Below are 20,576 nucleotides of genomic sequence, written 5' to 3'. Positions count from 1 at the left end.
AAATTTTTATTACAACAGGTGAGAACTCACTCCAGCTTCCTGTAAGCCTTTCTTACAAGCAAAACTAAAAACTTCTGATTAACAACCCAATCCAGTGCCTGCTGGAGCAGAGGTGCCAAAGTGGCTACCACTATATCCAGTGGGTACAGGAAGCAGATGGAGGTGTTCTCCGAGGAAAGGAACTTTCATCCTCTTCCCCCAGGGAAAGCCCTAGGCCCTGCAATGGGGATTCTCAAGTCTGCGCCAGCTATTTTACCAGCACCGACTTGAGAGACTCCGTGTTTGGCCTTCTGGCCTGACACGGAGTTCAGAATAAGGCGGAGCAGAGCTCTTCCCCCACCACCTCTTGCCCCATTTTAAGACTGGGCCCTAACTGACTAGCACAGACAGGAGGTTACAGAACCTTATAACATAAAATATGATATGCATATGACAAAGGACTATATATCCAGCTCCACACTCCATAAGCCTACCCTACCCAATGGGTTTTATGCTGAGGTAAGGACATTGTACAATAAAGCATTATGAAACTATTCATGTCAACATAGGCAATTTTGAATGGATGTGAAACTTTTAAAATTAATTAGAATATCAGGCTGGTGTTAAGCTAGGTGGCAATCCTAAAGGAGGTTTTGTATCATATCTTGGTTTTAAAAAAAAGGTCATCCCTTTGCTACAGGGGCCATCCCTGCCTCATTCCACTACTCTTGCAGCTTGTAAGGGGGTTAGTCCTTATTAACCTTGTATGGGGAGAGAGAACAGAAGGGCTGATTCTATTTTCAGATTCATGAAGGAAGTGCTCATTAACTTCTGCAAGACCTCCTACACATTAAGAAGGTACCAAGTACAAAAAAGAGCATCTTAACCTCCATTACATGATTTATGGCCCAATCCTATGGATTGCAACAGTGGAAAGCACTGCCACAGTTGCAAAACGCATGTGTTTGTGTCTTAAGCTGCCTGTGTCATAGGTAGGAAAAACCTGAGCGGTGGAACCTTGCATTAGTACAAACTGGTTTTGTGTTTGCAGGCTTGGCTGGATCCCTCTGAGATTTTATTTACTGAGATTTCTTTTTTCATCCTTCTCCCATGGTTCCAATGCAATTTGCTACAATATCTCCTCATCAAATAAAGTAGGTAGCCACTATATGCCCATCATGGCTGACTGCTATGGTGTGCCCAGGCCTACTCCCCAAAATCTAAATCCATTGGGCTGGGCCAAGACCTCCTCTCCAAGTCCTGCTTCCTCTTACCCATTGGTGTATCAGCTGCTCCTCCACTTTTTGATTTGAAAAAGGAGTATAATAGAAAAGGAAATGTGGAGAAGAGGAGAGTGGTGGGCTAGAATGCAGATCACTCCTTTTGGAATCCAAGGAGCGGTAGGAGGAGTGGAGGCAAGCAGGTGCCCCCAACCTGCTGCCTGAGGAATTGCCTCGGGGGGCCTCATAGCCTCATGGATGCGCCAGCACACTCTCTACTGCAAAAAGAAGAGAATACTATACATGGTGGCATTATCCTTAGCATGTTCTTAATGAAAGGATACTCATGTTGAAGGAAACTCCCAGACTGGCTCACATGAGGCCTCCTGAAAAACTTGGCAGTTCTAATTATCTGGAAACTGCTGTCACTTTCCCTTTGACCTCAGCTATTTCCTAAAGGCCATTTCTTATTTACAATTTTCAGGTCAGTCATCTATGGTACTCAGTGTTTATTTATCCCCCATTTATTGACTTAATTGGTTTTTTTATGTGCTTGTCAAAGAACTGGATCAAAGGTGAACAAGAAAAAAAATTAGGTCAAAGGATTATTTGTGTCTGCCACTGATGTAGTAAGAGATACAATGTCTCCACAATACTGATGAGATTTGTTAAGCCCCAACCAGTACCTCAGTAAACATGCTCCAAGGGGGCAGTTCACTCTGAACCGTAACTTGAATCCCCCCAATTCTGCCCCCCACCCCAATTCTATCACATGCCTTGTACATGCAGACAGCCCCAGTGCACCCCATTGATGGTGCACACAAAGTGGAGTCCACTTCTCCATCTACAAGAAGAGCGCACCTCTCTCCTCAGCATCCAGTGCTGCCGCTGTTACTTCCTCTGGACTTCCAGTATTCCCTCCACTGGCCATTACAGAAGGTGGCACCAGATTGATAAGCCCACTCTGCCCCCCTCTTGCACACCACCACACAAGAAGAGGGTGGAGCCAGTCTGGACTCTATGGAGCAGCAGGCTGGGAGTTGATAGGTATGGAGATTGTCGGTATACCCTCTTCCAACTTGCCATCAATATATTTTCAACTCATGTCATGGACAAGCTGACCCTGCATTGCCCTATTCCCCTCTTGCAAAAATCCTATCAATAGCAAATACCATCTTCCTATAATTTATCTCTGTGCACAAGAACTACAAGGAACAGAGATATGAGCCCTGCTTAAACTTGCCCATAAAAAGTGCTGTTTATAGCCTTCACAATGTAATCTTGAAAGCTAAGAGGTGAAATGCCTATGCTCATTATCTATGGCTTCTAAGCAAAGATAAGACAACAATCCAACTTGTTTGCCTGCTTTATGAGAAACTAAAGGTTAGATAGAAGGTCAACATTACCTGGGTTAGAAATAATCTTTTTAAGAAATAATCTTTCAAACTATCTTTTCAAGATAAATTTTCGCCTTACACATTTGAAACTGAAAGCTTTTGAGAGTCACCCAATGATCGCATTTATGCAATAGCTGTCTTAAATATTCAATGCATACAGTTTCATTGTGGAAAGTCTATTAATCACTCATATATAACAATTCTGGAAAAATCCCAGGGACTGGGTTGCCCAAGCAGATGAATCCTGATACTTAGGAATTGAAATATTTCATGAGCCTGATGGTCTGAGTTCTAAAGAAAGTTACACAAATCTAAATTTACTGACTCAGTAGCAAAAAATAAATTAAAAAATCCTCATTATGGCACAAACCTAAAACTACTTGAGCACTAAAGAGCAAGGAAATGCAAAAACTGAAGAATCCTGTATTTGACAGGCACCAAAGCACTCTGAATGCCATGTGATTAAGGGCGCAATCCTAACCCCTTATGTCAGTACTTTCCAGCACTGTTCCAATGGGACATGTGCTGAGTCCTGCAGTTGGGTGTCACTCACGGAGGCCCCCTCAAAGTAAGGGAATGTTTGTCCCCTTACCTTGGAGCTGCATTGCCCTTATGTTGGTCCTGAAAAACACTGACATAAGGGGTTAGGGTTGCGCCCTAAGTTCTACAAATGCTGTTTATGATTAAGTGAACCCTACTGACCAGCTCTTCAGAGGATTCCATGTCTTCTTTCTTCAATCAAAACTCATGTCTTTTATGTGGGGGAAAATACCCCTTTGACTGCAGCAGCCCAGAGAAAGGAAGAGGATGGGAGAGGGAGAGGATGGGTTTGTGGAATAAACCCATAAGCCTCTCCAGATCTAGGGTTCAAATGACTGGAAATCTGTTTTGGCCATGGTAGGAACTGGGGCAAGCCACAAGGGAAGCCCCAAACAGGCCTACACAGAGACCCAGGCAAGGCAGGTTCACTTCAAACCCAACTCTGTCCAAACTCACTTCTTGTCTGATCTCTGTGCCAAGTTGGTGCTCTGAAGCACAGGCACAACTGACTGAGTGGGAAAGGCGCTTTAAAGTCCAAGCCTATGCATGTCTACTCAGGAGTAAGTCCCATTCTAGTCAATGGGGCTTACTCTCAGGAAAGTGTGGCTAGGAGTGCAGCCTCAGAGTCCAATTCTGTGCATGTCTACTCAGGAGTAAGTCCCATTACAGTCAATGGGGCTTACTGCCAGGTAAGTGTGGATGGGATTGCAGCCTCACAGCCCAATCAATGCATGTCTCCTCAGAAGTAAGTCCCATTCTAGTCAATGGGGCGTCCTCTCAGGCAAGCGTGGCCAGGAGCGCAGCCTTAGACGCGGGTGAAAAGGGGGAAAGCCGCTGAGCGACTTGCCCTTGACAGGACCCTGAGAGCACTGGGAGGTCAGAGAACAACGGCCGAGCGCGAGACCCTGCTGTCCACCAATAGGAAGCCGGCAGCCTCTGGGCCGCGACCAATAGTGGCTCAGCAGAGCGCTGCCCATCCCGACGCAGGAGGCACAGCCTGGCAAAGGGTGAGGGCGGAAGTCGACCCTTTTGGGCTTTGCGACGTGTCCTGCTCGCGCTTTACGGCCAGATTTCTCTCGGTGGGGAAGGGGGAGCGGCGGCTCGCGCCAATGAGGGCCCGGTTGCCACGGAGACGCAGGCGGCGCCGTCAAGCAGGAGCCGTCGCCGTCGCGAAGGGGCAGTTAGTCGCCAGCGGGAGCGCCCGAGCAGTCTGTCATTGGCGGCGGCGAGGCTGAGTCGTGCTCCCTTCCTCCGTCCCTCCTCCGCAGTTCTCCGCCATGGCGGCGGCGCTGGCCCGCAAGGCCGCCGACTACGTGCGCAGCAAGGACTTCAGGGACTACCTCATGAGGTGGGCACCGCGGCCCCCCCCCACTGAAGGCCCCCCGCCGCCTGCGGGGTCACAGTACGCACCTGCTCCCTGCTGCCGCCAGGGGTTCGGAGTGGCCTTGGGGCTTTGTATTCGGTGCGGGACGGAGAGCCCGCCCTTTCCTGGGAGTAAGCCCCATTGACTACAGCGGGACTTCCTTCTGAGTAGACGTGCATAGGCTTGGGCTCTGGGGCTTTGGACAGGAGCCACCAGACAATAGACTCGGGGCCTGACACTGTCACACGCGCGCACACACACACACACGGGTGTATTTGGGAGTTAGGCCCCTTAAAACCCAATTCTCTGCATGTCTACTAAAGAGTAAGTCCCATTACAGTCAATGGGGCTTACTCCCAAGTAACTGAATAGGATTGCTGCCTGACAGCCTAATGCTAGGCATGTCTATAATCAGTGGGGCTTACTCCCAGGTAAGTGGATAGGATTGCAGCCTTAATAGCAAGTTGGTCAGACTCCCCACCCACCCACCCCTTTTGAAGCCTGTCCCCATGTGTGTGGCTTTGACCTCAAATTCGTATGTTTTCTGGTGTGTTTCCACCACACTGTGATCATGATGGGGGGGGGGGGGAGAGAGAGAGAGAAAAGGGGATAAATGGTTCAGCAGGGAAGAGGAGGCTTGTGTGAGCCTCCAGCGTGCTGGGACAGGGGTCTTCTTGGAGTCGGGTTGCAGCCCAAAGCAGGTGGTAAACTCCATCTAAGGCTAAATACCGGCAGGAGACCCATAGTCGACAAGTACCGTAAAGGCTGGTTGTCCCTCTGTCACAGATAATCCAAAGCAGAGGAGAAACAGGGCAGGTAATAATAGCCTATGTTCAAGGTGACTTTTGTGGTATGAGTGGATTCAGCAGGATAACAGTAGTGAGGCATTGAGAAACTGAGAAGGATCTGTGCTCTGATTACAAAGGAGTGGAGGCACTGACAAGTGTTGTCTCCTAGCAGAGGTCACAGATTCTAATGAAACGCTCAAGGGTGCTCGTGACCTGGTGGTGAAGAGTTGGATTCACAGCAAATGGTCTCTTCCTTCCCTACCCCAAACTAGTCAGTAACCATCAAATGTGGAAGCTTTCCCACTTTCAAAAAAACTGTAATGGCTAGGCTAAAACAACTAATAGGCTTTCTTCAATAAATCTGAAGGAAAACAAAGTTCCACATGTGCAGCTTTAGTGTTTTGTTAGATGGCAATTGTGTCTCAGTATATTTAGACTATTGTTTCTTGTTCACCCAAAGCTGTCATTTATCAGTTATTCTCAGAGTTGCCTCTTATTTCTGTTTACAAAACATTCCTGTAGGACAGTCTCTCAGGTTCTTGGTTCTTTATTTTTCACATGTTGAAGTAATTAATGTGATTCTAGTTCTGTCTGTGTGTTTAAGTAACTTAAGGGTTATATCATCTTTGGCTGGATGTATTGTTCATACTGCTGGTAAACACAGATTTTTTTTCTTAACTTGCCCAAATTTCTGTTAGTCTTTGAACCTGAAACATGTGAAAGCTGTTCCACTGTGCAGTGACCCTTAGTGGTGGTAGTACATTCACAGAAACATACAGTAACTCATTAGTCTTTGCTAACAGAAGAATAACTTTCCCTTGGTGACATAATAAGATGCAGAAAAGTAAAAGAAGTTAATGGCTTTTATTTTGATTGAATACACATACAGTTTGCAAAATAAAGATGATAAATGTCATAGGCTCCTGCCATTATGTTCTGTCATATCAAACCTGGAAAGTGAAGTTAAAATCATATGAAGAGACAGCATTCTTTATCTGTCCATGATGATTTTTACAGAAAACCATTAGCAATCAAGATCTCTTTTCTGCTTTTTCCCATGATTAAATTGTTAATGACCTCAAAAGTTCAAAAAGCATTGCACCAAATAGGTGACTTGAGCTGGTGAAGCTTTTTTTAAAGATATGAGCAGCATTAATTTTCAGAATGAGATAGTGGGCCCTTGATGGAAGGAGGTGTCTGCAGAAATCATGCACATGCGTGCATACTGTGGAATGGGTTCCACTCATGGAACTCCTCCACAAGATCAAGCCTCTTATATGAATGAGGCCTCTACAGGTTTCTAGCTAATTGGTAGCAAGCACTATTGGATGCTAATGAAACACTCATACTCTAAGTTCTGTTACTATTTTGGGACAACTTAATTATTTATTCATGCAAAATACAAATGAATTGGGTTGTTTAACAATTTTTGTAAAAGACACATACTCATGTGTGTCGTATTAGGACACATACTCCTAATAGAGGTATGTGTTTCATAAATCTTAGCTGACTTGGAAAACATGGGAAAAGAGGTATCTTCTTCCTTGTGTCATTATAAACTAATGGAACCTCTCCCTTCTTCTCTCCCTCCCCCAGCTCTGAGCCATCTTCTAGAATTGCATAACTGTCTTTGAATTTAACTTGCAATGTTTTGTAGATATACAATATTACCCAAGGGAATGAAGCAAGCATAGGTAGTGAAGAAATCTTGCAGTACGTACTTGCATGACTTGTGGAAAGGTTACTTTATAGAAGAGAGAGGCATCTTTTTAACATGCACGAAAATACTACATGAAATAGACTAGAGAGATCGAGGAGGTGTTTTGGATTAAGAACGCCTTAAAATGACGCAAGATTATTGGCTCATTTTATGGAAGAAGAATAATCTTAATTGAGGGGTGGTAGTTCTTTATTGCTAAATGTTAATGTTAATATAGTCTGTTCACTATAACACTGTTCAATTGGATTTCCAGCTTGTGGGAAAGGGCATGATGTCTATTTCTACAACACCACCATACCTGAGTTGTTTTTGCCAGCATTACTCCTTATGTTGCATGATATAGAAATAGCTTGCACAATACAGGCATTTTCAGTCACTTGCATAGCTTTCTAGAATTCTCTAATCCTTGGCCTAAGCAACCATTGCATCTAGTCAATATACAGTATTAGGGCATCGCCTCTGATTCCTCTAAGCTAGGTCTGATTGGGTTAAAAATTTTCCAGTTTGAATCAAACCTTTACAGGGAACTGGATTTCCCATTCAGACCAGTTCTCATTCAGTTGACTTTATGTATCTTTCTACTAAGCTTTCGTGTTCTGTTGCGGAGATAGTCCAAAGCTGGTATGATAGCATATTATTTTAACCACAGATGTGTATGCAAGAATATGTTGGGATTGCTGATACAGGATTGTCTTTTAAATTTTAAGGCTTCAGATTTTAACAAATTTAAAATGCTGCTGTACAAACTTCAGTTTAATAGCCATTCAAGAACAGGATTTGGGTTTTTTTAAACTTTAAATGTAAAAGTAGTTTTACTCTTTTTTTCAGTCAGTACAGCTTCCAAAGCAGCTTAGAGCTGAAATGAAATGTACCATAATGCTAGATGTGGGTGTCTATAAGAGTTTAGAGAGGAAACAGCTGCAGTTGAATTCAGGGGCTGGTTGATGGTAAAGATGCATGCCCACTGAAGCAGTCCCTCCATTGTTCTGTAGAATATTCTGGTCATTTAGGGAGCAATTAGTGAGATTCAGGGTTCCAGGTTTCCCCTCCAGACATGGGGAGCAGAAAGGGCTGCTGCTGGAAAAGAATCTGTTGCTGTGCAGCATTTTCTCCAGACCCAAAGGGCATGCATAAATTTCTAAAGTTGTCTGCTCTGCAGGTTGCCTCACTTCATTTTGGTACATGTTTGACTTTCATTGGTCACAGGCATTTGCTTTTAGCAGACTGTTCTTTCCCATTCCGGAATCCAAAACTTATCTTTCTGTAATTGGGCTGCCTTTGACCCAAATTGAGTTTGCTGTGTTATCATTTTCATTCTTCTTCCACTCTTTTAGCAGCAATGTGCACTTTGACATTTCTGCAATCTTACTTGCAGAATGGTAGAAGAGAACTCATGCTGTGAATTGGCCTTGCAAACAAGATCACAAAAGTTACTAATCCACAAAACCCTTGACTAGCTTAGGGCCAAATCCTATCCAACTTTCCAGTGCTGATATAGCCATGCCAATGGGGTGTGCGCTTCATCCTGTAGTTATGGAGGCCTCCACAAGTTTTAGGAACATTTGTTCCCTTACCTTGGGGCTGCATTGCAGCTGCAGCTGCGCTGAAAAGTTGGATAGGACTGAGCCCTTAGCAGCCTGCACATCACTGTATTAGTCCAAATGTGACCCAAAAGAAGCAACTTTGAAACTTCCCTACTTGATCACCTTGAAGCAATTCTTGCATAGGAAACCAGGCAATAATAAACCCTGTAGTCTCTCTCTGTCTCTCTCCCCCTCCCCCCATACTTAGGATCAGAAAATGCTCCATTTATTTCAGAAAGGCTTGATTTGATCTAATTCAGTGCTTCCCAAACTTTTTAGAGGCTACTGCCTAATTTATAAATGTCAAGGGGTGTGGTTATAATGGTGATTGGGCAGCAGTGCTCCCCCCCCAAAAAAAATAGCAGCACCCTTGATGCACATAACCTAATCTGCCCTATCAGTTTCATAAACCACCAAAAATTCATGACCTGCAGTTTGGGAACAATGGATCTCATTTGTATGGGAGCTGTGTGTAAAACAGTGTTTGAGTCACTGACCAGCTCTGGTGATTATGGTGCATTGTGGATGGCACGTTGTTCTTAATTCTCAGAATCAAATACATTGGTGCAGAAGCAAAGAGACAAAATAATGTAACACCTATTACTGTAAATAATACATTCATGGCTACAGATGTCTAACAATGTGTTTGCAACTGAGGGCCCAATCCTATCCAACTTTCCAGCACTGATGCAGCCGCAATGCATCCCCAAGGTAAGGCAAGGAGAGTTCCCTTGCCATGAGGAGGCCTCTGTGACTACGCCTTGACCACAGGGTGCAGTACATATCCCATTGGCACGGCTGCATCAGCACTGGGAAGTTGGGTAAGATTGGGCCCTGTGAGTTTGATCCACTTGGTGTGACTGCCCATGAAATGGGGATGCAGTAGCTCCTCTGGTTATATAATGCAGATCTTTTTTTTTTTTTAAAAAAAAAAGATTTGTGTTTTGTTTTTAAACAAGTTTGGGAGTTGAAAATAGCTCAAATGCAGCAACATTAACGCTATTTCCAGCTTCCTCTTGGTAACTTCCAAAACTTGCTTAAAACTGTATGCAATATCTTTTTCATCTTTAAGATTTCTTGCTGGCTTGAATTGGAAGTTGTTGAACAGTCCATGTTTTGGGGACAAATGTTAGTGTCATTTGAAAGACATTTCTTGTTGTTCCTTACAAAATGGGGACCTTGGCTATCTTACCACAATATGATCATTTATGGGTGACCCTGTGAAATTGACTCTTCATTCCTTCAGCTTCGTTATGAAAGTCAGCATAATTATCACTTTGAAAATCTTTCCACAAACAAGTTACACACAACGAAATGTAGTTAGCTCCTTGGGATCACTAGGTCATCAACACTGTAAGTTGATTGAAAATGTTCAACCCCAGTCATATAGTGTACTTTAGAGGAGAACAGCATTGGAGAAAATGCATCTAGATGTATATATGGCATTTGATCTCTGTATACAGTTACTGAACTAGTTAGGAAATCAATTTTTAATAATACCACAAAACATCCCCTATCACTGACCAGTGTACAACTGAAGAAGTTTGGGATTACTGCTGTTTAGGAGAAACTGTAATGTTCTGTCATTGCATGTATTTCTTCCATGAGAGGCAAACTCAACCTCATTTTACAATTGGTTGCTAAATTACCATACTAAAGTATTTTGACATTTGGGACAAAAATATATCCAGCATCACTGATGTATCTATTGTAATTTATTTCATGAAGGCAAATGACTCTCTTGTTTTCTCTTTCATGTATGCTCTTGAATGGTGAACTACTATGGCTGCTCATAAAACAGTACGGTAAGACAAAGTAGCTGCTTTGTTTTCACTACTTGTAATTGTGCTGCTCCAGCAGTTATGAACTGGTCCCCAGATCTATTGATGTGCTGGTTCCTCTTCAGATATGAAGAGTTAGATAAAATATTCATCCTTCCGTTCTGTTTTTACTACAGGCTGTGCGACAGTTGTTCCTGTAACTCCTAAACAGAACTCTAACACTCTTGGGTGAATAATTATTTTTGCAGGACTCAGATTAGTAATTGATTTCATTCTTAGTAAAATCCTGAAGAAGGAAAAACTTAATTTCAGTTCTATTTGTGTGTAGTTTTTAAATGTGGTGTCGCCTTGGGACATTCATATAATGCAAACTATACAAATATGTTTCCAAGACAAAGCACCTCCTTTTTGTTCAAAACAACTATGCTGGGAATTAACTGCAGTCAGGGGTAGGATGCCTGGGGAGAGGAAGGTCCATTCTTCTCCCACACTCCATTTTGAATTAGAAATGTGTTTCCAAAGCAGCCTTGTGTCCCAGTCCCAACTGGGGTCTCCCCTCCCCGCCATGTGATTTCTGCAAAATCAAAACAGTGCTTCTGTGGGAAGTATTCCCGTGTAGTATGCATTTACATGCATGCCTAGTTTGACCATTATACTGAAAGTTCTTATTACTTACTTTAGCAATATTTTGCTGAACTACCAGTGAAACCAGTTGGTTTATCAATAATAATTACCACCTGGTTATTTCCCAGTATCCTACTGAGGTAGGGGTGTGTGTGTGTGTGTGTGTGTGTGTGTGTGTGTGTGTGTAACACTTTTGTTCATTGTGGTATTGGAATAATCTCTTTCTGAACCATTTAAACCTCCCTCAGTGAAACTGGTCACAAGATGAAGTTTTAAATTTTAGGGAAGATTGAAAGGACACCTTTCCTGTTTCAGCTCTCAACACTAGAAGTTTATTAGACTGAGAAATAAGGCAGAATAATCTTATTGTGGTGAAGGCATTCTGTGTATGTACTGAAGGAATAAGTCCGGTTTTTCAGTTGCACTAACGGAGCTGAGAAATCCAGTCTCTCTCTCAGGAACTAAGATTAAGGAAAAATGATCAAATTTAAAAGTTCTAGGGAAAATGTATTTTGTCATCTGGGTGAATTAGGAGGATTCACCAGTGAGGACTATCTATAGCTATAGATGGTAGGAGTAATATACTACAGGTGAAGAAACCTAACTTCTTAGTTTTCTTACAATTTAATAGTCAAATTATTGTAAATGAATGAAAAGTTAGGTTTCTTTACCTGCATAAGTGTAGTAATCTAGCACCTATGGATATAGCTATTTTAACTCATGCAAAAATACATACTTGCAAATATATACAGTATTTTATACTGGTTCTTCAGTTAGTCATTGCTATATTTCTACCTTTATAGAGTTGGGTAGCATATACATAAAAGTCCTTTTGTTTTTCACTTGTATAACAGTGACTTTTGGCTGGTCAAGGAGTTGCAGACAATTTCATACTCTATCCTTGGCATCTTCTATTAAAGGATCTTTAGCATCCCCAGCAGACTGGGGCGATCTCTGTCTGAGATCCTGTCAGAGAGTCTGCAGGGTACTGTGTTAGATTGCTAATAATCTGTGTAAGACAGCTTCATTTGTCACTATTTTAAAGAGAAAGTATGTTGTGTTTTGGTTATCTGACTCAAAAATGTATGGTAAATAGAAGGTAAAACACCCTTTTGTCAGTACGTTGCTTCTACTGTTGCATGTAAGTCATATTTAATAAATAAGATAATATAGTGTTGATTTGAATCTAGAAATCCTAATTTAAAGATAAATGTGAATAAAAGGGGAAATGCAATTCCATTCCTCTGTCTTGTTTTTGTTTTAGCACTTTTGGGGACCAGTAGCTAATTGGGGACTTCCTATTGCTGCTATCAATGACATGAAGAAATCGCCAGAGATCATCAGTGGCCGAATGACATTTGGCAAGTAGTAAAACGTGTTCTAGATAATCACTCATGAGACTGAATAGCTCAACGTTGTTGGCAAATGACTTCGCTTTGTACACTGTATTTAATAGTATCTAAATTCTGATATGCTAATATTAACATCCTGTGCATACAGTGTTGGATTTAATGTGAAATGGCCAGTCCTGGGTTTAGGAGAAAGCTTAAGTTGCTTCTTCAGTATGCTTCATCACTTTCTCAAATGGAAACCATCTTACTTTTTTTCTAATATCTCCAAGCCTTTGACAGGGATCTAAGGAACTCCCTAGCCAGTTCTACATGTCCAAGCTGGGCTAGAGTGGCGCTTGACTTGCATTTCTCTAACAGCAGCCTCACAGGCTGCATGACAAGCTTTTTTTTTTTTTTTTTTTTTTTTAGACATCTCAAAAACAGTTTGATATGGTGTGGAGAGGTAGTCTATTCCAATTTCTTTACCCAGAATGTGTAACTAAACTCTGGGACTCTTTGACACAAGACAAGATGTGATGGCATCTGGTGTAGATGCCTTTAAAAGGGGATTGGATAGATTTATGGAGGAAAACTCAATCACAGGTCAAGTGAACCTCTAAATCCATAGGTTGCATATCTCTACATGCCAGATGCAATGGAGTGGCAACAAGATACAGGTATCTTGTTATGAATGCTTCCTGAGGCATCTGGTGGGTCACTGTGAGAGACAGGAGGCTGTACAAGATGGGCTTTTGGTCTGATCGAGTAGGGCACTTCTTATAGTCTATGACTCAAAACAAAAAATTCCACAGAGGCTGTGCAAGTTTATAGGCATATCTTAAGGGCATAGCTCTTTGGATTCCTGCCCATTTCCCTAATTCTGATCTGTCAGATCTGTCAGCTGCAATTATGGAAGAAACTTAGTGGGGGTGGGGCTGTTAAATGGCCACAGCTTCCATGGGACTAGGCCTATGTTGTGAATCTTGCACTTGTGAAAGTGGTTCTCTGCTTATTTACGATAGGCTGCAACTCTGAAGTACACTATAAATAGCCATGTGTTGCCCTCACAACTTGTGTGCGCAAACATTAAATTAGACAGTTAACTTTGTGTTCTGCAGACAGAATTTACTTTCCCATTTAAAAATCAGGAATACTTAAAAAAAACAAAAAACCCTGAAAATTGTTTACCATTTACTTATTTCCACAGAAGAGTAATTTTTTAAAAAAATGACACTCCATCAGGACCTAAATCCTAATCCACTTTCCAGCACTGGCATAGTGGTGCCAATGGAACGTATGCTGCATCCTGCAATTGTGTGGCACTCACAGAGGTCTCCTCAAAGTAAGGGAATGTTTGTTTCCTTATCTCAGAGCTGCATTGCCCTTATGTCAGTGCTGGAAAGTGGGTTAGGATTGTGCCCTTAGTTGCTTAATCTTTGAGTCTATTTGGGAAAAGATAGATATTGAACCTTTTAGGAAATCCTGCAAGTTTCTGGATTCCTTATAGTTTTAACTTTAATATCTGCACAAGGACAAAATAGACATATCTACTTGACATATGGTTGATTTGGTACATATTAATTTATGCAAGTTTTATAAGAAAACATACTTTGAGATCCTGAAGCCATTAACTTCTTGTTGATTTTGCTTTTACAGCACTTTGCTGTTACTCATTGACTTTCATGAGGTTTGCGTATAAGGTGCAGCCCAGGAACTGGTTGCTGTTTGCCTGTCACTTTACTAACGAAATCGCACAACTTGTCCAAGGAGGAAGATTGATCAAACACAAGTATGTAAAACTTTAAAACTTGGTATACAATTAGTCAGACAATCTAAACAACCTGTCACAAGGGTTTTATCCCAAATATCTGTTTTCTTAAGCCATGGATATAGCTGCTGGTCAACCAGAGATTCTCACTGAATCCACTTTTTTCTCTCTTTCTCTCTCTCCTTGGCAGTATGCAAAAAAAGAATTGAATATCAACTTAATTGGGAAAATGGAAAAGGTGCTCCTCTTCAGACTACAACCACGGAAGGTCTTTGCCATCCAAAGTTGCTGTGTCTCATTGTTGCATTCTCATTATGAACACATTCTTGCCAACTATCAGTGTCCTCCATCTACTACATTTTGTAGCCTGCCTTTTAAAAAAAGAAGTACTACATAGCGGTTTAAAACATCACATCAAACACTGTGCTGCCTTACAAGTACTACATTTTTACTTTTCTATTTATGAAATTCTTCAGTTTATGTGCACACAAACTTTTGAGAAGGATAAGAACAATTGTTCATTTCTGACTCTTTAAAAAAAGGCACTAAGCCAATATGCTGTTTCTTATACTTGCTCACTAATGTGTACTTGTTAGTCAGGAACACAAATTGTGACTTTGCCTTTTTAAGTACATTGGTGTTGTCATACATATTACTTATGTTCTGGAAAACCCATGTTTGACTTAGGCAATTACATTTTTTTTTAAAGGCTTCCACTTCAGCCACACAATTCTGATTGAAAGCAGCTACATGCCAACTAATTGCTTTCAGGTTACTAATTTAGATATTATATGCCTGCTTATTCCTATGCTCGATTTAAGTCCTGGTCTGTATAAAGAGAGATTTCTCCCCCTTCCCAGTAAACTGTCCACACAAATCCTAAATTATGGACTACTTCAGGCAAGGGGAGATGTAGCTTATATGTAGTGGGAAAGAAGGATTATTGCAAGAATATCTATCTCACTTTGGGCTTGCCAGGTATACACACTTTGGACATGTTTACTTAAGGCCTGCATTTGTATATCTGAACCATGCACACTTCCTGGTTTTTATGACTTGACTGCATAGTTTGAATCTATGTACAGTAGAATATTCTCATGTAAGTAGTCTGCAGATATTACATCCAATTCCTGGTTATCTGGTGGTCCTAAAGGAGATTTGGGTATGCAGTCCTACACCCGATTGTGGGTAGACTTTACCTTAAGAGTTCAGCTGAAGTATCCTGTTTGTTCCAAATCCTCTAAAATTGTAAATCATAAAATTTGTGTCCAGTTCCTATTCCACACTAGCTGCCTCTTGTCAGTATAACTGAATACTTATTGCAAATAATTAAAACAAAAACATCCACTGACTTTAAGTGAAGACTTTTGGAAAGAACTGAAGGATATCTGAAGTTAAGTTCTAAAATTCTGGCAAACGAATGTTCTAATAATTTCCTTCTATAGCACTTGTGACTTTTATCCGCTATTGTAACGCACCATAAATGGAATGTATTTAATTATTTTATTTTTAGTGCAACAACTTTGGAGCAGTATACTTTCTCAACAGGGTGAAGTTATGATATAAAAGTTTTCATCAGACTAATGGCAATAAACTATTTTAAGGAATTTTGTAATAACCATTTTCACCAATGTTAATAAATGGTACTGTACTTGCATGACTGGATTGTACAAAACCAACTATCATTTTGTGGAAACTCTATGAAGGATAGGACTTACTTATGAGGTGCATATCTGTTATGACCTCCAAACTAATATTAATATATTGGTAAAAATATACAGATTGTTTCTCTTTTTTCTGTTTAATGGAAGTGAATTCTCTTGGTCTAGACTGGAGTTCTGTGACCAGTGGTAATGCTAAAATTGTAATTCTCTGAAAAGTGTTGCGGATGTCTTGTTCTTAAACTTTTTTCTGCAGCGATGAAGACAAAAACATGCTCCCCTTCACAAATGGATAGCAGATATTCGAAGACTTCTCAAGGAATGAGAATTTCAGATTCATAGGATGATAGAATCACTGTTCATGTATATGTTGTACTTCAGTAAAGATACTAAATTACAAAATAAACATGTTTTGCAACTAAGAATGGTACAGGTGCACTTCAAACACCAATTTTCTTAGCAAATTATACAGAAATCTGTCTTGGTTGCCACGTGTATTTCATCTTCAAGGTTAATGCTTGTACATAGTGATTAGCTCTGCTATGTTAAATAAGATATGACCTTCTGTCTCTCAGAACGCTAAACTCTGGACTCAAGGCTAGCTGTACAAAGGTTGTATGAAATTGTTTCATACAATATTTTCCTCAAATAGTTTCCAGCTCCTGCATTTGGAGTCCTCTACATCGGTGTTCTTCAACCTGTGGGTCACAAGCCCAGTGGGGTTGCGAAGCCTCATTTGGAGATTGTGGCAACCATTCAAAGCCTATGCAAGAGAGGGCTTGTATCCAATCCAGTAAAACTGCCTTATTAAAACTGAGTTCTTGATATAGTCCTGCACAGCCTCTTCTCACTGTCTTGTCCTACAGCTCCTGACACCAGCCCTGGTCAGGCTGCGACCTGACGGGGCTGTTGTGGAGACATAAGAAGTATGGGGAAATGAGGCAACGGGGTGGACAGCAACAGGGGCAAGGGAATGGGTGGATCAGATCCCAGGAGAGGGCAGGATTGGTAGTGGGTCCTCAGTCTCATACTTTGTTGGGAGGGTTCATTTAAAAAATTTATACCCTGCCTTCTACCACAGAAAAGTTGAAGACCACTGCTCTAAAGCTATGATTACTCGTGGTTTGTGGCAAGCTTATTAGAACAACTGGTTCATTTTTGTTCCATGGTATCTTCTAACAATGAAGCATGATTAATGTGACATTGCAAGCCCTGTGCCATAGGATAGCTTTTTTGAAAGAATGGAGAATGTGGTTTGGGGATTTAATGCTGTTCTTGGGCAATGGAAAGGCAACAGTTATTAAGAGCTATTGTTCTTAATTTAAATACAGGTTTGATAACTTAACCATTTTCCTTGTTTTCTCCTACATCTAGGGCAGTGGTTTTCAAACTGGGGTGTTGCGACGCCCCAGCCTGAAGGCCCTGGCCTCTGCCCTCTTAAGGGGCAAGGGCAGGGAGGAGGCAATGACGTGATCCCCAGGATCGCATCACTAATGGGGCTGCAGGGACTGGGATGCACTCACCAGTCCCTTCAACAGCCGTCCTGGGGTGCAGGGAGCCCTGCATGAGTGTCTGCAGGGCTTCCCAGGGTTCTAAAAGTGAAAGTGGCGCAATCGTGCTCCACCACCATAAAACCGGAAGTGGGGCGCAGTCGCTCCACTTTCACTTTTGATGGCCTGGGGAGCTCTGCAGATGCTTGTGCAGGGCTCCCCACGCCCCAGGAAGGCTGCTACAGGGACTGGTGAGTGCATCCCAGTCTCTGCAGCCCCGTTAGCGATCCCCAGGATCGCGTTGCTGCCTCCCCCCCCAAGACTTACTGCAGTTCAAACTCTCCGAGAGTTTGAAAACCGCTGATCTGGGGTAACTGTTTGAAACAGATATGGCTTTATCACCATTCTTTAACATTTTCTGACAGCTTTGCTCATGTAGTATCCTCCTAAACAGTGTATGCATTTATATGCTGACATTAGTTCTTGAGTCTGCTTACTGGTATTTCACATGCCTTTACTAAGATCTGGATTCATATATTACCTTTTTCAATCAGTAAAGTGGGCCCTCCTTATTTGTGGATTTCAATATCCTGAGATGTTGAGTCCATGGTTGGAGGGTCTCAAAGAACCTCTTGGATGCAACCAGAAGTCACTTCTGGTTCATGCTGGTGACTTCCGGTCACGTTCAGGGGTGTTCTTTAACTGCTTTGTAAACTACTTTTTGTTGAAAAGTAGTATGTATTTATTAATGATATAGAAATCCCTCCATTTGGGCAATCCCACTCAAAGAAAGATCACATAGTAAACTGTATCACATAGTAATTGACATAACCGTAGTTTAATCATGTTTAGTTATGTCAGTCTTTTCAAGCAGTGTGCCATGGCACATTGGTGTGCCACGAATGGTCTTAAGGTGTGCTGTTCTTGTTCAGTAACTTCTTGTTACTACTGAGAAAACTGGCAAGTAGTTTTGGCTTTCTTGAGAACAATTTCCACATCAAGGGTTGACATGAAAGGTGTTTCCTAAATGTTTGATCTCAGTATCAAGTTGGGAGCTACTATACTAAAGGAGGAAAGGCTCAGTGAAAATGAATAAAAGTATGTATGAAAGATGGGTAATCCCAAAAGGAATGAAGGTCATAGAACTTCCAGCTGGTTTAGGATCCTCCAGTGGGAAAGATGGCCAATCAGATTCTGAAACTAGAATCGTCTCATATTCCATTTTATTAGTTAGAATTTTACCATATAGCCATACCCAATCAGAAATTCAGAGAAACAGGAGAAAAATAACTCTGCTTCCTACTTACCAGCTTGCCAAGGGAAAGATGCATATTACAATAAGTTACTACTTGATAAATGATCCCAACATTGTGCAGCATCAAGATTTTAAAAACAGATTTATATAGTTTGTTTATTCTTTGCAGCGGCAGTTTACACTGTACTGCTATGAGGCATGTTTGCCTGTAAGCTGCATGGTGTAGTTCTACTGTGCTCTCACTGTGCTGTAGAGTTGACAGAGAAATATATTCATGTCCTTGGGTTAAAATGCAGAGACTAATAATTTCTATACTAGCCTGGGTTTTAAGTGAAAATCAATATGGACAGGAAGGAAAGATGCATAGTTGTGTGGTTTTGGATAAACATTTCAGTTTGGAAAGTGCATGTGCACACGTGTTTTCCCCCAACCACCTCTAATTTTCCCAGGTATTGTACTTCTCACATTAGGCATCTCTTTCCCCTTCCTTGCTTTTAACTGTTTTAATAGGTATGACTGTTCCTAATTTGGTTACTGTGGAAACAATCTAAATGCTAACAAAATAACAGTAAAATAAAACCCTTAAAAAAAGGAAACTGGGTTATCACTATTATAGGAATACAAATGCTCATTTGGCTCTATTCAGGAAAACCTTGCTTTTGCGAAAGCTTTCAGTTTAGGTTAGATGTCTTCAGTATATGCTCATTACATAGTTTGTGGCTTGTCTGTAAGCAGCAGGGCCCAATTTTTATCCTCATTCTTCATTCTGCTTCTTGAAATGCCTGTTTTGTGGTAACTAACATGCCTCATATTTGTTCATTTACAAAGTGGGATGTTCAATTTTTGACAGATCATGCTATTAAATAATGGGAACTGATGCAAATTCACTGAATTCAAAATTTCAACTCTGCTTTGCCCAGTGTTGAAATTGATGACTTTGTGTTAGGAAAAACACAGGACAATACTAATGCCTGAAGGAAAGACTGTGTGTTCCACTGCACAGGTACAGTCCCCTATCTAGGAAGTAGACATTGTGTTTCTACACACAGGCTTCGCTCCATCAGATCCTAAGCCTCTTTGTCAGGCCACCCACCTGGCACGGAGGCTATTACTTCTATGCTGACCCAGTTGTAGAATCGAGTAGCTCCAGTGTGAGGCTGCTTGTCTTATGTAGGGGGAAGGGAAGTCCCCTTCTCCTAAGGAGTCAGCTGTGCTTCCCAGCTTCCTCTTAGGATGCAGGGATAGTGACCTTTAACAATTGTATAGAAGAGGGAATTGCAGTGGGTGCCACTTCTCATCTCACAGATGACAAGCTGCACCTGCTGAAATTCCTTCTACACAATTGTTAAAGGTCCAGGAAGCTGAAAGTTGCCCACCCCTGCATGGAAAGCGGGATTCAGTCGTGTTTCCATCAGCCCAATCCTATGCATGTCTATCCAGGAGTAAGTCCCCTTGTGTTCAGTGGGGTCTACTCCCAGCAAAGTGTGGCCTCACTGTCCTCATTTTCTACCTCGACTGTGTGGGGACAGTACCCCAGGTGGGCAACAGGTTCCTTGGTGGGTCCCCAAACTCTTCAGCACTGGGACCCACTAGTTTAAATGGTGCTGCCACACTGGTTCCCAGCCCACCACTGCTTCTCTCCCCCTATGCTTGCGAGCTGCAGGTGCCCTTGTGCCGTGGTCTTTGCAGGGCAGCTGGCGGCTATCCTGCAAACCGGGGGAGCTGAGCTCTTTGCAGCGACAGTCTCTGCTTTGTGGACGGCCTCAGGGCTTGAGGCTATCAGTTATCCGACCACTCTCCGGCGACACACCGGCGCGTCCCGACCCACGGCTTGGGAACCAGAGCTGGCTGAATGCCGCAGCGCAGGACTAGCAGACCCTCGCCCCTTCAGTACGGCGCGCGCACCAGAAGCGGACGCTGTCGATCATTCCCTCTCTGCAGGGGACGGCAGCCAATAAGAAGCGAGGGGGCGGGACAAAAGCCCTCAGGGGTTCCAAAGGGCTGCGGGCGGGCGGAAGGCTGGCTTCGTGGCGGTTGGTGGAGTCCACCTCGGTGGCGTTTCCGGTTTTCCTGGTC

General features: G+C 42.2%; 1 protein-coding gene across 1 annotated transcript; it reads left to right on the top strand.

The window, feature by feature from the left end:
* The first annotated feature begins 4,237 nt into the window (after positions 1 to 4,237).
* MPC1 (mitochondrial pyruvate carrier 1) lies at positions 4,238 to 16,180 on the top strand. The gene is made up of 4 exons (XM_066616385.1): positions 4,238 to 4,488; positions 12,260 to 12,356; positions 13,983 to 14,115; positions 14,285 to 16,180. The coding sequence occupies exons 1-4, from the start codon at positions 4,414 to 4,416 to the stop codon at positions 14,301 to 14,303; spliced, it is 324 nt and encodes a 107-aa protein (XP_066472482.1). The 5' UTR covers positions 4,238 to 4,413; the 3' UTR covers positions 14,304 to 16,180.
* Positions 16,181 to 20,576: the final 4,396 nt, after the last annotated feature.

Source organism: Tiliqua scincoides, chromosome 1 (genome assembly GCF_035046505.1).
Source record: "Tiliqua scincoides isolate rTilSci1 chromosome 1, rTilSci1.hap2, whole genome shotgun sequence".
NCBI classification, from domain to species: domain Eukaryota; kingdom Metazoa; phylum Chordata; class Lepidosauria; order Squamata; family Scincidae; genus Tiliqua; species Tiliqua scincoides.
Note: the sequence above shows the minus strand (reverse complement) of the source record. Positions and strands in the feature narration are given on the sequence as shown.

Coding starts and splice junctions, on each gene's coding strand:
- MPC1 (XM_066616385.1), top strand. CDS start 4,414: ATGGCGGCGGCGCTGGCCCGCAAGGCCGCCGACTACGTGCGCAGCAAG. Junction 4,489..12,259: donor GGGACTACCTCATGAGGTGG/GCACCGCGGCCC, acceptor TTTTTGTTTTAG/CACTTTTGGGGACCAGTAGC. Junction 12,357..13,982: donor CAGTGGCCGAATGACATTTG/GCAAGTAGTAAA, acceptor TTGCTTTTACAG/CACTTTGCTGTTACTCATTG.